A 13245-nucleotide genomic window follows, 5' to 3' on the forward strand; every position below is an offset into this window, starting at 1 on the left:
CCCCCCCCCCTGCCACCCTGGTTGCCCCACAATTCCCCCCCCCCCCCCCCCACTGGCTTGGTCGCCCCACACAGCCTGCTGTTTAGTCATTTGGTCGTCCCTCACTAACCCCCCTGCTGGCCTGGTCATAGGCAGCCATCTTTGTGAGGGTGTGACAGTCAACTTGCATATTACCTCTTTATTATATAGGATAGTTAGTACAGTTGTTTTAACTTCTGGTAATTATCAGAAACTGGTCTTTCCATATTTAAATTCAAATTTCTTTTAGGCAGAAAATCATTGAACTATGTTTGTAATTCATCTAAAATTGTCGCCTAATAATATAAACTGCTGCTAATCTTGACCTTTGAAGGTCATTCCATTAATTAAGAGTCTTTCTAACAGTATAATTGAAGTGGACATTTGATTTTATCCTGCATTTATTCCCTTCTCTTCTCTTTAGAACCCATTATTTTCCTTAGAGAACCACTCATGACCCCAATCTCAATCCATGTTTGGGTGGGTAAACTCTACCCAGGGTCCAAGAATAGGCTTAGCCAATCAGAGCCTAGAGTCCATATGAACATAATAATTGATACATGGTGAGAGAAGTGACCCAAATTAGTACCATGAGTCTAGATTCAAGTACATTTTTTCCATTTGGCATCTTTCCATCAAGGTCAACAAAAAGATAGAACTATAAACTACAGTTACGGACACCACAGGGGTGACTCTGCATGGGGGGGACAGCCGAGAGGAAACAGAGGCAAGAGATGGCAGAGAAACAAGGCCAGTGGCTTTACGGGAGCTCCTGGATTCAGATGAACTTGCCCTTTCAGTTACATGCACAAAAACAAAGTTCCTTTTGCTAATAAAGCCTTTTCAATTCTTCCCTTTTTCTTGGCAACTTAAAAGAGTCCTGAATCTGGAGAGTATCATTATGCAGAATACTCTGCCCTTCATTCATGTCATGCAATCTATAATAATAAAAGCGTAATATGCTAATTAGACTGGATGTCCTTCTGGGGCTATAAGGGAAGCCAGGGCTATGAGGGAAGCCTGGGTCCTGGGTGCCAGAGGGAAGCCAGTGCTGGCAGGCAGGGGAAGGAAGGCCTACTCTTACACAAATTTCATGCATTGGGCCTCTAGTCTACACTAATAAAAGACAAACATGCAAATTGATTGTACCTTCGCTACATCTTAAGCCACGCCCACCAGCCAATCAGAGCAACTATATGCAAATTAACCCAACCAAGATGGTGGCTGGCAGTCATGGAGCTGGAGCAAGCAGGAGGCTTGGTTGCCCCAGTGATGAAGGAAGCCAAGCTTCCCGCCTGCTGCAGCTAGCTCTAAGCTCCACTCAAGGCAACAAAGTTTCAATTATAGAAGATAAATAAACCCCAGATATCTGCTTTCAGCCAGCTGTGGCCATGGAGCTGGAGCAAGCAGGAGGTTTGGGTTGCCCCTGGCAATGGAGGAAGCCAAGCTTCCCACCCGCCTGGCCGGCTCTGAGCTCCACTCAAGGCTACAAAGTTTCAATTATAGAAGGTAAATAAATCCCAGAATAAAAAAGAAAAAGAAAAAAAGGAGAGGCTGGGAGCTTCCGTCACTGGGGGGATTTGGCCAGCCTGAAAACGGCCCTCAGCCCCTCACCCAGACTGGCCAGGCACCCCAGTGGGGACCACCACCCTAAAGGGGGTGTGGCCAGCCTGCAAACAGCCATCAGCCCCTCACCCAGGCTGGCCAGGCACCCCAGTAGGACCCCCACCCTGATCCAGGACACCCTTCAGAGCAAACCAGCCGGCCCCGACCCATGCACCAGGCCTCTATCCTATATAATAAAAGGGTAATATGCAAATTGACCCTAACAGCAGAACAACTGGGAATGACTGGTCACTATGATACACACTGACCACCAGTGGGGAGATGCTCAATGCAGGAGCTGTCCCCTGGTGATCAGTGCGCTCCCACAGGGGGAGCTCTGCTTAGCCACAAGCCAGGCTGATGGCTGCCAGCACAGCGGTGGTGGCGGGAGCCTCTCCTGCCTCCTCAGCAGCACTAAGGATGTCCGACTGCAGCTTAAGTCTGCTCCCTGCTGGTAAGTGGACATCCCCTGAGGGCTGCCGGACTGGCAGAGGGATGTCTGGCTGCCAGCTTGGGCCCGATCCCCCAGGGAGTGGGCCTAAGCCAGCAGGTGGACATCCTCTGAGGGGTCCCAGACTGCAAAAGGGCATAGGCCTGGCTGATGGACCCCCCTGAGTGCACAAATTTTTGTGCACCGGGCCTCTAGTCCTATATAATAAAAGGGTAATATGCAAATCAACCAGACTTTGGAATGACTGTTCGCTATGATGTGCACTGACCACCAAGGGGCAGACACTCAATGCAGGAGCTGCCCCTGGTGGTCAGTGTGCTCCCACAAGGGGAGCACCGCTCAGCCACAAGCCAGGCTCATGGCTGGCAAGTGCAGCGGTGGTGGCGGGAGCCTCTCTCGCCTCCATGGCAGCACTAAGGATGTACGATTGATGGCAGGCCTAAGCTGTCAGTTGGACATTCCCCGGAGGGCTCTTGGACTGGGAAAGGGCACAGGCCGCGTTGAGGGACACCCCCCCTCCCAGTTTACAAATCTGGTGCACTGGGCCTCTAGTGATATAATAATATCTGAAAACTGCATACTAAAAATTGGCCATCTAGCATACCTTCCCTGCTTGAATCAGCAACATTTTGTAACTGGGAGAAAACATCATATGCCCCACATGCTCTTCAACCTGAAGAAAATCTTCTACTTTGTAATTTGACTCTTTAATAATTAAAGAATACACAAAGCCATCCTAGAGACCAAAAACAAGATAAATGCAGAAAAATCACTTTCAGTCATTACATAGTATACTTTTGTTATCAGACAAGCTAAGACTTAGTGTATTACCAACTAATGTTTATTTTTGGAATAATCTGTGTTTACATTATCTAGAATGCCCTGTCTTCTTACCTTTATTTAAGTAACTTTTTTTTAAGTAACAGATTTTGCTCAACAGCTTTTATTTTATTTATTTACTAGTGGCTCAGTCACAAATTCATGCACATTGATAGGAAATTAATTAGAATATTTTAATATTGCTAGTCGCCCTTTCTCTATAATAGAAGTGTCAACCAAATTCACGATCAACAATGACAGATCAAAACACACTCGTGTGATTGGCACCAGCGAGAGCTTTATATGTATTGCACATGCACAAGTCAACTTAGCCTTTTATAGATATAGAATAAACTTTATAGATATAGATATAGATATAGAATTAGACCTGCTTTCTGATATAGCTAAACTTTTTCCAGCCCAGTGAAGCACCCCAACTTCTCTTTCAGGTAATTGTCAGCAACACAGCAGTAAATATCAACACAAAGCACATTATTATTGTAGATCACGCAGGGAGAACAAAGGGTAAAATATTTAACTGCAGCAGTGTTTAACTATATTCTGTGCAATGAGAAAACCTGAAGTCATTTTCAAGGTCCACCATTACTTACTTCTTTTCAGTTGGGTCAAGTTTCTAAACTTTCTAAATCTCCGTTTTCCGGCTAATGAAGAGAAAATAGGATTCCACCTAGTCTCCTATCTACCTACTCCAGGACTTCTGTGAGGATCAAATGAGATGAGGCACAGGAAAACATTTGGTTACAGTGTATAATGTTTGCACCCCGACTTGTTCCTGGGCTGAAGAAACTGCAAGGAGGCTAGTTATCACTAGGGAGAGGAAGCCAGGCATTGCTACCTGACGTCATTACCCGGATGGACAGTTAGCATAATAGCCTTTATATATATATAGGTTATTATATATTTTTATTGATTTCAGAGAGGAAGGGAGAGGGAGAGATAGAAAAATCAATAATGAGAGAGAATCATTGATTGGCTGCCTCCTGCATGCCCCTTACTGAGGATGGAGCCTGCAACCTAGTTAAATATTCTCGTTTAAAAGCAGACATATTGACCAATGGAACAGAACAGAGAACCCAGATATCAACCCAAGCCATTATTCTTAATTAATATTTGACAAAGGAGGCAAGAGCATACAATGGAGTCAAGATAGAACCCAGGACCCTTCAGTCTGCAGGCCAATGCTCTATCCACTGAGCCAAACCAGCTAGGGCTATCAAGACAACTTTTAACCGTGGTTCCTGATCAAGTTTTAATTTTATCTCTTTTGCAATAAATTTTTCAATTACCTAAAATTTTACTGACCTCTCCTTTCTTTGAACTTTTCTAGCATCTATCTTCTTATCATCTCCTTTATTATACAGAAGGCAGGGCAAATGAGGCAGAGTTTAGTGTGTGGATTGTATATATAACAATCTCCTTACCCCAAAGGACTAGTCTTAGTGTTCTTTAATCATTGTTATGTGCAATTACTCATCTCCCTAAATGGCCCAAGGGTAGGGAGTGTGCTGTTTGTTTCCTTTATATTCTTCCAGTATGCAATAAAAATGAGCTAGTTGCTTGGTCGATCATGAACAGACTTAGGTACATTTTACAACTCAAGAGGAATTTGAGTTACTTCTACAATAGTGAAGAGGCTTTAGGCAAATTCATCCATAATTTCTAGATTAGACCCCATTATAATTAAGAGTAAGCATTTGTGAGATGACTGGCTTCATATACTGGGGGGAGAGGGAGGAACATACCAGGTGCTTTCATCATTCTCTATCCCTCACCAGAGCAGATGCTCAAATCCTTCCTTTAAATTAGTTTTAAGAAAACACTCAATGCAGACTAAATGTAGGAGTGGGGGTAGTCCATTGCAAGGTTGGGGGAGGGTATTATGAACTGAGTGTAGGTTTATGAGCTCCAGATTGTTTCTCATTGATAGAGCTACAACTCTTACCTTGACAACATTGACTAGCTGCCCTTGGGGTCCTAGAGATGTAATTTGTGGCAATGGGAGCGACCAAGCTAACAGTAGTAGTCTCAGGATCAATAGACCTGAGATTTTAGTGTAGGTCAGCTCCAAACCTTAGCACTGATTACCACAGCATGGAAAAGTAACATGGCTGACCCTTTTCATATGTACTGAGGCTGAGTGAACTCAGTAAGACATGGTTCTTTCATTAATAGTTTCTACTTGATGGGGTTGTTGTGAGGAACAATAGCTAATACAAAAGCAAGCACTTAGCATGGTGCCTGGCCACCAAAATAAAGCACTAAAATAAAATGGTAGCTATTAAATACTAATTTCTACCCATGGCCCAATAACAATATGATACAGTTAAACGAAATGGACACACACAGGAGGCTACGCTGAAGCTTTCACAAAAGGTTCCAGTTGTATCTGAAAACATAATATTTTAAGTGCACAAACAGGAATGAAATTGGGTGATGGATATTAAGTGTTTGGGGGAGCCATGGTTTTTAAAAATTTTTATTTTTGCCTATTTGCAATGAGGTAGATATGTGGTAGTTCATTATACTGTGATCACTAGTTTTATATATATTTGAAATTCTTCATAATAAAAAGTTTTATAATAGCATCCAAAAAGGAAAGAACTTTCTTACCTAATAATAGACAAACATGTAAATTGACTGTACCTTTGCTACACTCACCAGCCAATCAGGAGAGTATGCAAATTAACCTAACAAAGATGGCAGTTAATTTGCATACACAGACGGAAGGCGGCTCCGGCCGGGGCAGTGAAGACTTGAAGGTGGCTCCGGCCAGAGGGAAGGCCTGGGTCCTGGGTGACGGAGGAAAACCGGTGCCGGCAGCCAGGGGAAGGGAAGGCCTATTGCACGAATCTCTTTGTGCAACGAGCCTCTAGTAATTAATAATCACACAGAACCTGCCATCCCAAATTATGGCTCATAATAGTAAATGGCAACAAATGGAAATTATATATTTTCTTGAAAGCAATTAATTTTTAAGAAAAAATACATTACAATTCCAGAAGCAAGCACACCTCCCTTCTGATATGCTATGGTGACTGGACTGAAAAGTTTTCTTCCACCTTTTAGAAAAGAAAAACAAGGAAAACAGGTGACACAAATAAAAGTACAATACAGAGTAATTCATCTCATTTGATATCTTAGGACTATTCATTTCTTTGTCATCCTTTTTTTCTGAAAATCAACTTCACATTAGAATATGTACTATGATGTCTCCCAAACAATGAATAATAAAAGCTGCTTAGCAATGATTACTGATATAAGTCACACAAGTTTTTTTTAAGGTCAGTATCATCAGATCTATGTAACTAACATTGTAGAATTATTATTATTATGATATTATTATCACCAAGATGTATACTTAAGATTTATACATTTTATGGTATATAAACTTAGGTACCTCAGTAAATAAAGCACAGTGGAAAAAGAAGGTAAAATGTTCTATAAGAGCATTTGTTATTAATAACAAATTGTCCTTGGATGTTGTATACCTGAAATTAATATAATAGTATATATTAAAAAGATATATTGTCCTTGAGGGAAAATAGCAAAAGCATATCACTTGTTATTTAGGTAAAACATGAGAACCACAAGATCAAACATTCAGATGGCATGCATGAAATTATTTGTTTACTGCATACTAGGTGTGTGGCCTTATGCCAGATGCTAAAAGGACAATGTCCTTCCAGCACTAGTCACCTCCCAGCAATCTCTTTTTTCCCAGTCCAACTGCCACTAGAGTCCTGCTTCTTATGACTCCTTCCCTAGTCTAGGTGCCTGCTTCTTATAGCCACCTGCTACTAGGATTATCCTTTCTTGAATGATGGTTAAGTTAATCTCCCCAAGCACAATTACAGTTGGGGTACTTCCCCATTCAGGAATTTTTGATGTCTGCCTGTCAGCCGAATTAAGTATAAACATCTTATGCCTTATGTTCAAGGTCAGATAGGGTATATCAGATGACCCACTACCCCTGTGTAAAACTTGATGCCCCAGATGAACTGGACCACTTCTTGTGTCTCCACTACCCCAGGTTTTTGTCTACATAGATACCATTGCCAAAAAGTCCACCTACTCTTTTCTCTGTCTGTGAACCCATCCTTCAAGGGCCATTTCAAGTTCTGCCTTCAAAATAACTTATCTTGGCCTGTTTCCCTGCCCTGAATCCCCACAGCACTTTGTGAGGTTCTCCCTTAGTGAAATCATCCTAATCTACCAGACTGTAATTCACTGACTACTTGTCGTATTCTCTTTACTAAAATAGAAGTCGCTTGAAAGTAGAGATTATGAGATTATATATTTGCCATCTCTGTCAATTCTGAAGCACCTTGCATAGTATCTTACACATTGTAGAGGTTAGATAAATATCTATTTTGAAAGCCTTATATTATTCCATGGAAAGTATTAGAAATAGTATACAGAAAGAAAGTATACAACACATGACTATCATGATTAAGTTCTAAATTGGGTATAACATATTACAAGTGTTTTAGGAGTTTGGAAATGAAAAACCTTCTTTTATAATTGAATTTACAAACACATGCAGGTCTAATTTACTCTGCAGAAATCTCTGGGATTAAATTTTGGAGCCAAAGGATGATTAAAACACAGTTCCTAACTTCAAAGAGTTGATGACTAATGGGAAAGACATGCACATGGAACATTGTAATAGCTCAAGATGAGGCTCTAAGAAAGCAGTGAATCTGAAGGAACACCAGACAAGGGCACCTAATTATGCCTGAAGGTTGGGGTGAGGACAGGGAGGGCTCCACAGAGGACAATCTCACCAGCTAGACAAGGAAGAGAAAGACATACTAGACAAGGGTAACGGCAAATAGCAGAAGGCAGAATTTGGGGAGAGCAGAGGAATAATGAGAACTTCTAAAAGTGTCAAGTGGGAATAGGTGATATTGGAAATGTAGGCCACAAAAGAGGTTTACTTTTCAGAGAGCTGTGGGATGGCATTGTGGATGCGAGATTAGAGAGCCAACCAAGTCCAGAGGCTACAGGTGAGAGTAAAAGGAAGAAAGAGGGTCTAGGGTAGGAAAGTCAAATCTAATGGTCCCAGTTTTATCAGTGACGTGTGAGTCAGGGAATGGGAGAGGGCATAGTTGAGGGACATTGCAGTTGGGGGAAACTTGCTGTAGGGGGTGATGTTTGAGCTGGGAATTGGAAGGTTCAGAGAGTAAAGTGGGAAGGGAATGAACTAGGAGGCATGTCTGTGAAATGATGGGAAGAACTGACTGTTTAGACCAGTGGTTCTCAATCTTCTGGCCCTTTAAATACAGTTCCTCATGTTGTGACCCAACCATAAAATTATTTTCGTTGCTACTTCATAACTGTAATGTTGCTACTGTTATGAATCGTCATGTAAATATCTGATATGCAGGATGGTCTTAGGCGACCCCTGTGAAAGGGTCATTCGACCGCCAAAGGGGTCGCGACCCACAGGTTGAGAACCATTGGTTTAGACAGAAGACTTGTACGGAGGAGTAGTGGGAACTAATACTAACGGGGCAGGTAGGATCAGATTAGAGAGAATTTGAAAGCAAGGTGGAACAGCAATCCATGCATTACATGTTAAGAAGAGCAGTTTGGCAGGAATGAGCTGCCTGGTTTGAGTCAGTTGTTGATTAAAGTCGATTAAGTCAGTCCTAAGGTTGTTGCAAAAATCAAGGTGTGAAATAATAAGAGCGAAAGGAATGGAGAGTGCAACGGGCACGTTTGAGAAGCTGGTCCTGGAAAGGTTCCCTTTTCAAAGGGTCTATACCAGGGGTGGGCAAACTTTTTGACTCGAGGGCCACAATGGGGTTTTTTTTTTCTTTAAATATATTTTATTGATTTTTTACAGAGAGGAAGGGAGAGAGATAGAGAGTTAGAAACATCGATGAGAGAGAAACATCGATCAGCCGCCTCCTGCACATCTCCTACTGGGGATGTGCCCGCAACCCAGGTACATGCCCTTGACCGGAATCGAACCTGGGACCCTTCAGTCCGCAGGCCGACGCTCTATCCACTAAGCCAAACCGGTTTCGGCAACACAATGAGTTCTTAAACTGGACCGGAGGGCCGGAACAAAAGCATGGATGGAGTGTTTGTGTGAACTAATATAAATTCAAAGTAAACATCATTACATAAAAGGGTACGGTCTTTTCTTTCTTTTTTAGTTTTATTCATTTCAAACGGGCCGTAGTTTGCCCACGGCTGGTCTATACCTAGCTGCTTCTGTGGCCCAGGCCCAACTCTGGACTGAGCTGACAGGACAGGGAATGGACACCAGATCTAAAGAGAGTAGAACAGGTTCTCTTAGAAATTCTAACCACTTAACATAAAGGTGATTTTCAACATGGCAGTTGAACTAAGAAGACTATTATGGAGAAAGAGTTGAGAGGGTAAAGGTCAGAAAAGAACACATTAGCTTTTTAAGCAGAACAGGCATATTATGGAAAAGGATATAGCATAGAAGCTAAGAACCTGGACTCTGAAGTCTTAGAGCCTGGGTTTAGGTTTCAGCTCTACAGTTTACTAGTTATGTAAATTCAGGCATATTTTGCTAACCTCTCAATGCCTCCATTTCCTCATCTATACCATGGAGATAAAAATGTATCTCCCTTGTAAAACTGTTCTGAGGATTACATGAAATCTACATTGTAGAGTGATAGAAGAATGACTAGAACATGTAACATTTAAGAAACATGAGCTAGCTAGAAGGTATAGGACCTGGTAACTAACTCCAGGAAAAAGGAGGAGGAGTCAAAGATGTCTCCAAGAAAGAGAAAAATAGGAAAAAACACATATTCATCTTCAAGTGCAAAACCATCACCAATGGCTACGCTTCTGGGAATATGAAGCAAAGCAGTTTCTCACCCATTGGTGATATGTCTTCTATCTTCTCAAGCACAGTCACCTTCAGGTTTTCTCCATTAATCATTAAAAGATGACCCTCTTCACAGCCAACGTACAGCTCACTTTGTGGACTCCAGCAGTGCATAGTTGGGTGAAGCAAAGGATATAGATCATCTTTGGGCTTTGAAGAAAGGTTAAAAGCCTTGTGTTAAAACAACAATTATGGCCTAACAGCCAGAGAAATACCCATCAAATCAATTTCCAAGAAGAAAAAAAATGAATATGTACACACACACCTCCACTGGCCCCACCACTTGCCAAGAGTTAACAGAACTTCCCTTTCTTTCTCTACTTCTCTACATTTTAATTCACTAGGAAAAAATAAGGCATTCTTGTCACCTTCATTGTTCTAGTGGCACTCAGAGTTCTAGTGTCACAGATTTTTGTGAGTTTTGAGTAATAACTTATACACTGTTTCTTGGTAGACGTTTTTGTATCTTGAATCTAAGAGAGTCATGGTCTAACTACAATCACCATTTTTGAGGAAGACTTTCGTCAACATTTCTCCCTCCTGATTCTGCAGGGGGCATAGGTCTGCTTTTCCTGGAGTGGCTACAGAGAGGTCTCCCTAGATCAGTGATGGCGAACCTATGACATGCGTGTCAGAGGTGACATGCGAACTCATTCTTTTGGTTGATTTTTCTTTGTTAAATGGCATTTAAATATATAAAATAAATATCAAAAATATAAGTCTTTGTTTTACTATGGTTGCAAATATTAAAAAATTTCTATATGTGACACGGCACCAGAGTTAAGTTAGGGTTTTTCAAAATGCTGACACGCCGAGCTCAAAAGGTTCGCCATCACTGCCCTAGATCCTCTGCTTAGTTAGCTTTCATGAGGAACGAAAAGAGTACTCCTTGTCTGATTCTGGTGGCCTCTCAAACGTGGTTCATGAAACATCCTATGTGACTTTGCATGGAAAACTCAAAGAAAAATGCACAAAATCTATGGGATGTACCTAGAAAAAAAAGCTGGCTTTGGAGACTAAAATTAATATGAGCCAAGGATCTAAGGCAAATTTTTCCTATAAAGGACTATGTAGCAAATATTTTAAGCTTTGTGAACCACATAGTTCTCTGTCACATACACCCCCACCCCCACCCTTTTTTTTTTAAATATATTTTTTTTATTGATTTTTTACAGAGAGGAAGGGAGAAGGAAAGAGAGTTAGAAACATCGACGAGAGAGAAACATCGATCAGCTGCCTCCTGCACACTCCCTACTGGGAATGTGCCCGCAACCAAGGTACATGCCCTTGACCGGAATCAAACCTGGGACCCTTGAGTCCGCAGGCTGACGCTCTATCCACTGAGCCAAACCGGTTAGGGCACCACCCCTTTTTTTTTAACAACCCTTTAAAAAAGTATAAAAGACCTTCGTAGCTTGGGGCCATACAAAAGCACATTATAGTATGTTGGTTGCTGTCTTAAATAGTAATACCTCAGTATTATGCCTCCTGCAGTGTTAAACACTTGTGTCCAGCAGAGCAGAGGCCACTCCCCCTTTCTGTAAGGACAGCGTAGGTCTCATCGTAAGCCTGGGACCACCTGCTCTCTTCCTGGAGGTCAAGGTAGTTGTAACAGCTATTTTGGGCACGTCTCTCCCTCCGCCCCAGACTGATTAAGATTGTGAACTCAGGACAAAATAATATGGCACTCCCTTCTTCCTATTTAAACCAGTCAAATATATGGAGCTTACATTTGTTTGTTTGTTTATTGAATTTGTATTGAGAACATAATGTTAAGTACTATCTGAGCTTTTTGTTATGCTATACTATTTTTAGAATTGCATTAGTTACAACATAATGTCTTTGTTTTCTTGAGGCGTCCGTACAACCATTGGAACAGAAAATATTAATATGCCATTAGACAAATTATCAGAACTGCTAAATTTCTTGGAAGTTACATGCTTATTTCATTCACTTATTCATTCATCTAACAAATATTTATTGGATAGTTGTTGTATTCCAGGCTCTATTCTAGGCACAGGAATGTAGTAGTGAACAAAACACACAATAATCCCTGCCTCCTCATACATCCTGGTGAGGGGAAATAGAGTGAAAATAAGTCAAGGAGTTAAATATATAGAATGTTATATATAGTGTTGAAAAGTACTGTAGAGAAAAATAAAGCAGGGTAAATTGGAATTGGTTCTACAGTTAGGGAATACTTCAAGCCATATAGACCAGTGGTTCTCAACCTTCCTAATGCCGCGACCCTTTAATACAGTTCCTCATGCTGTGGTGACCCCCAATTTCATTGTTACAAATTGAACATAATTAAAGCATAGTGATTAATCACAAAAACAATATGCAATTATATATGTGTTTTCTATGGTCTTAGGCGACCCCTGTGAAAGGGTCGTTCGACTCCCAAAGGGGTCGCGACCCACAGGTTGAGAACCACTGATATAGACAGTGATTTTTCTACTCAATATTTTCCAATGTATGCAAGTCACCTTTCTAATAAATACTTAGTTAATTTAATAAAATATTATATACCACTCTTAATTTAGTAAAGATTTGTTGTTTTAAGGTAAAGTACATGTGACACTATCAAAGTAACTATGTCTACTAGATTCTCAACTTACATAAGTTTGTTGCATAATTGGACAAAGGCATTGTTCCAAGTCCTAAGGAATTCTTCTTCTCAAAAGGATAATCAACTATTAAAAGAACTAGTATCAACAAATATCAGAATTAGAAAACTGGGCAGGGTATAGTAGAGGGGTGTGTTTAAATATCACAGGTGTATCCATGTTGTAAACCCTGATGGCTGACTGATTTGTGTTTACTTTGCTGCCCCACTGTGGCTGAGTGTGGTTGTATTTCCAAGGCTAAGATCTGTGCTATTAAAAGGAATTAGTCACTCTCAGTAATTTAAATGAGTGAATAATTGTCATTCTTTAACAGTGGTTCTCAACCTTCTGGCCCTTTAAATACAGTTCCTCATGTTGTGACCCAACCATAAAATTATTTTCGTTGCTACTTCATAACTGTAATGTTGCTACTGTTATGAATCGTAATGTAAAAATCTGATATGCAGGATGGTCTTAGGCGACCCCTGTGAAAGGGTGGTTGGACCGCCAAAGGGATCGCGACCCACAGGTTGAGAACCGCTGCTTTAGAAGAAACACAAAGAGCATACAACCCTTTCTCTTGCTTGTCAGAAATTTTAAAATAAACTACCACATTGAATTATTTTTAACATCTGTAGCTTAATTCTCTGCAGTGGTAAAATGTTTGGGAACTTCTCTTTTTATCTTTGACCTGGAGCTTTAGCACAAGCATTAGCATAATGTAGGCCAGAGAGGCTTAGTTTCAAGCTCTTTACCTCACCTCAAAGACCCTGCCTGTGCTACTCTCTGCTCCCTGCCTCCCTCCTGAACATCACCTGCACCTCACTCCCCCTCATTTACTATGCTCC

The 13245-nt window shown here is 41.2% G+C and overlaps 1 protein-coding gene across 1 annotated transcript in view; it reads right to left on the reverse strand.

Moving 5' to 3' along the window:
* CFAP43 (cilia and flagella associated protein 43) overlaps nt 1-13245 on the reverse strand; it is an 86595-nt gene that overhangs the window by 59484 nt on the left and 13866 nt on the right. The window contains exons 6-8 of the mRNA XM_014461918.2: nt 9779-9938; nt 5906-5973; nt 2679-2810 (exon numbers count right to left, since the gene is read on the reverse strand). Of these exons, the coding sequence (XP_014317404.1) occupies nt 2679-2810; nt 5906-5973; nt 9779-9938 (360 nt within the window). The remainder of the gene's footprint in view (nt 1-2678; nt 2811-5905; nt 5974-9778; nt 9939-13245) is intronic.

The sequence above is a fragment of the Myotis lucifugus genome, unplaced genomic scaffold (assembly GCF_000147115.1).
Source record: "Myotis lucifugus unplaced genomic scaffold, Myoluc2.0 scaffold_162, whole genome shotgun sequence".
In the NCBI taxonomy this organism is placed as follows: Eukaryota; Metazoa; Chordata; class Mammalia; order Chiroptera; family Vespertilionidae; genus Myotis; species Myotis lucifugus.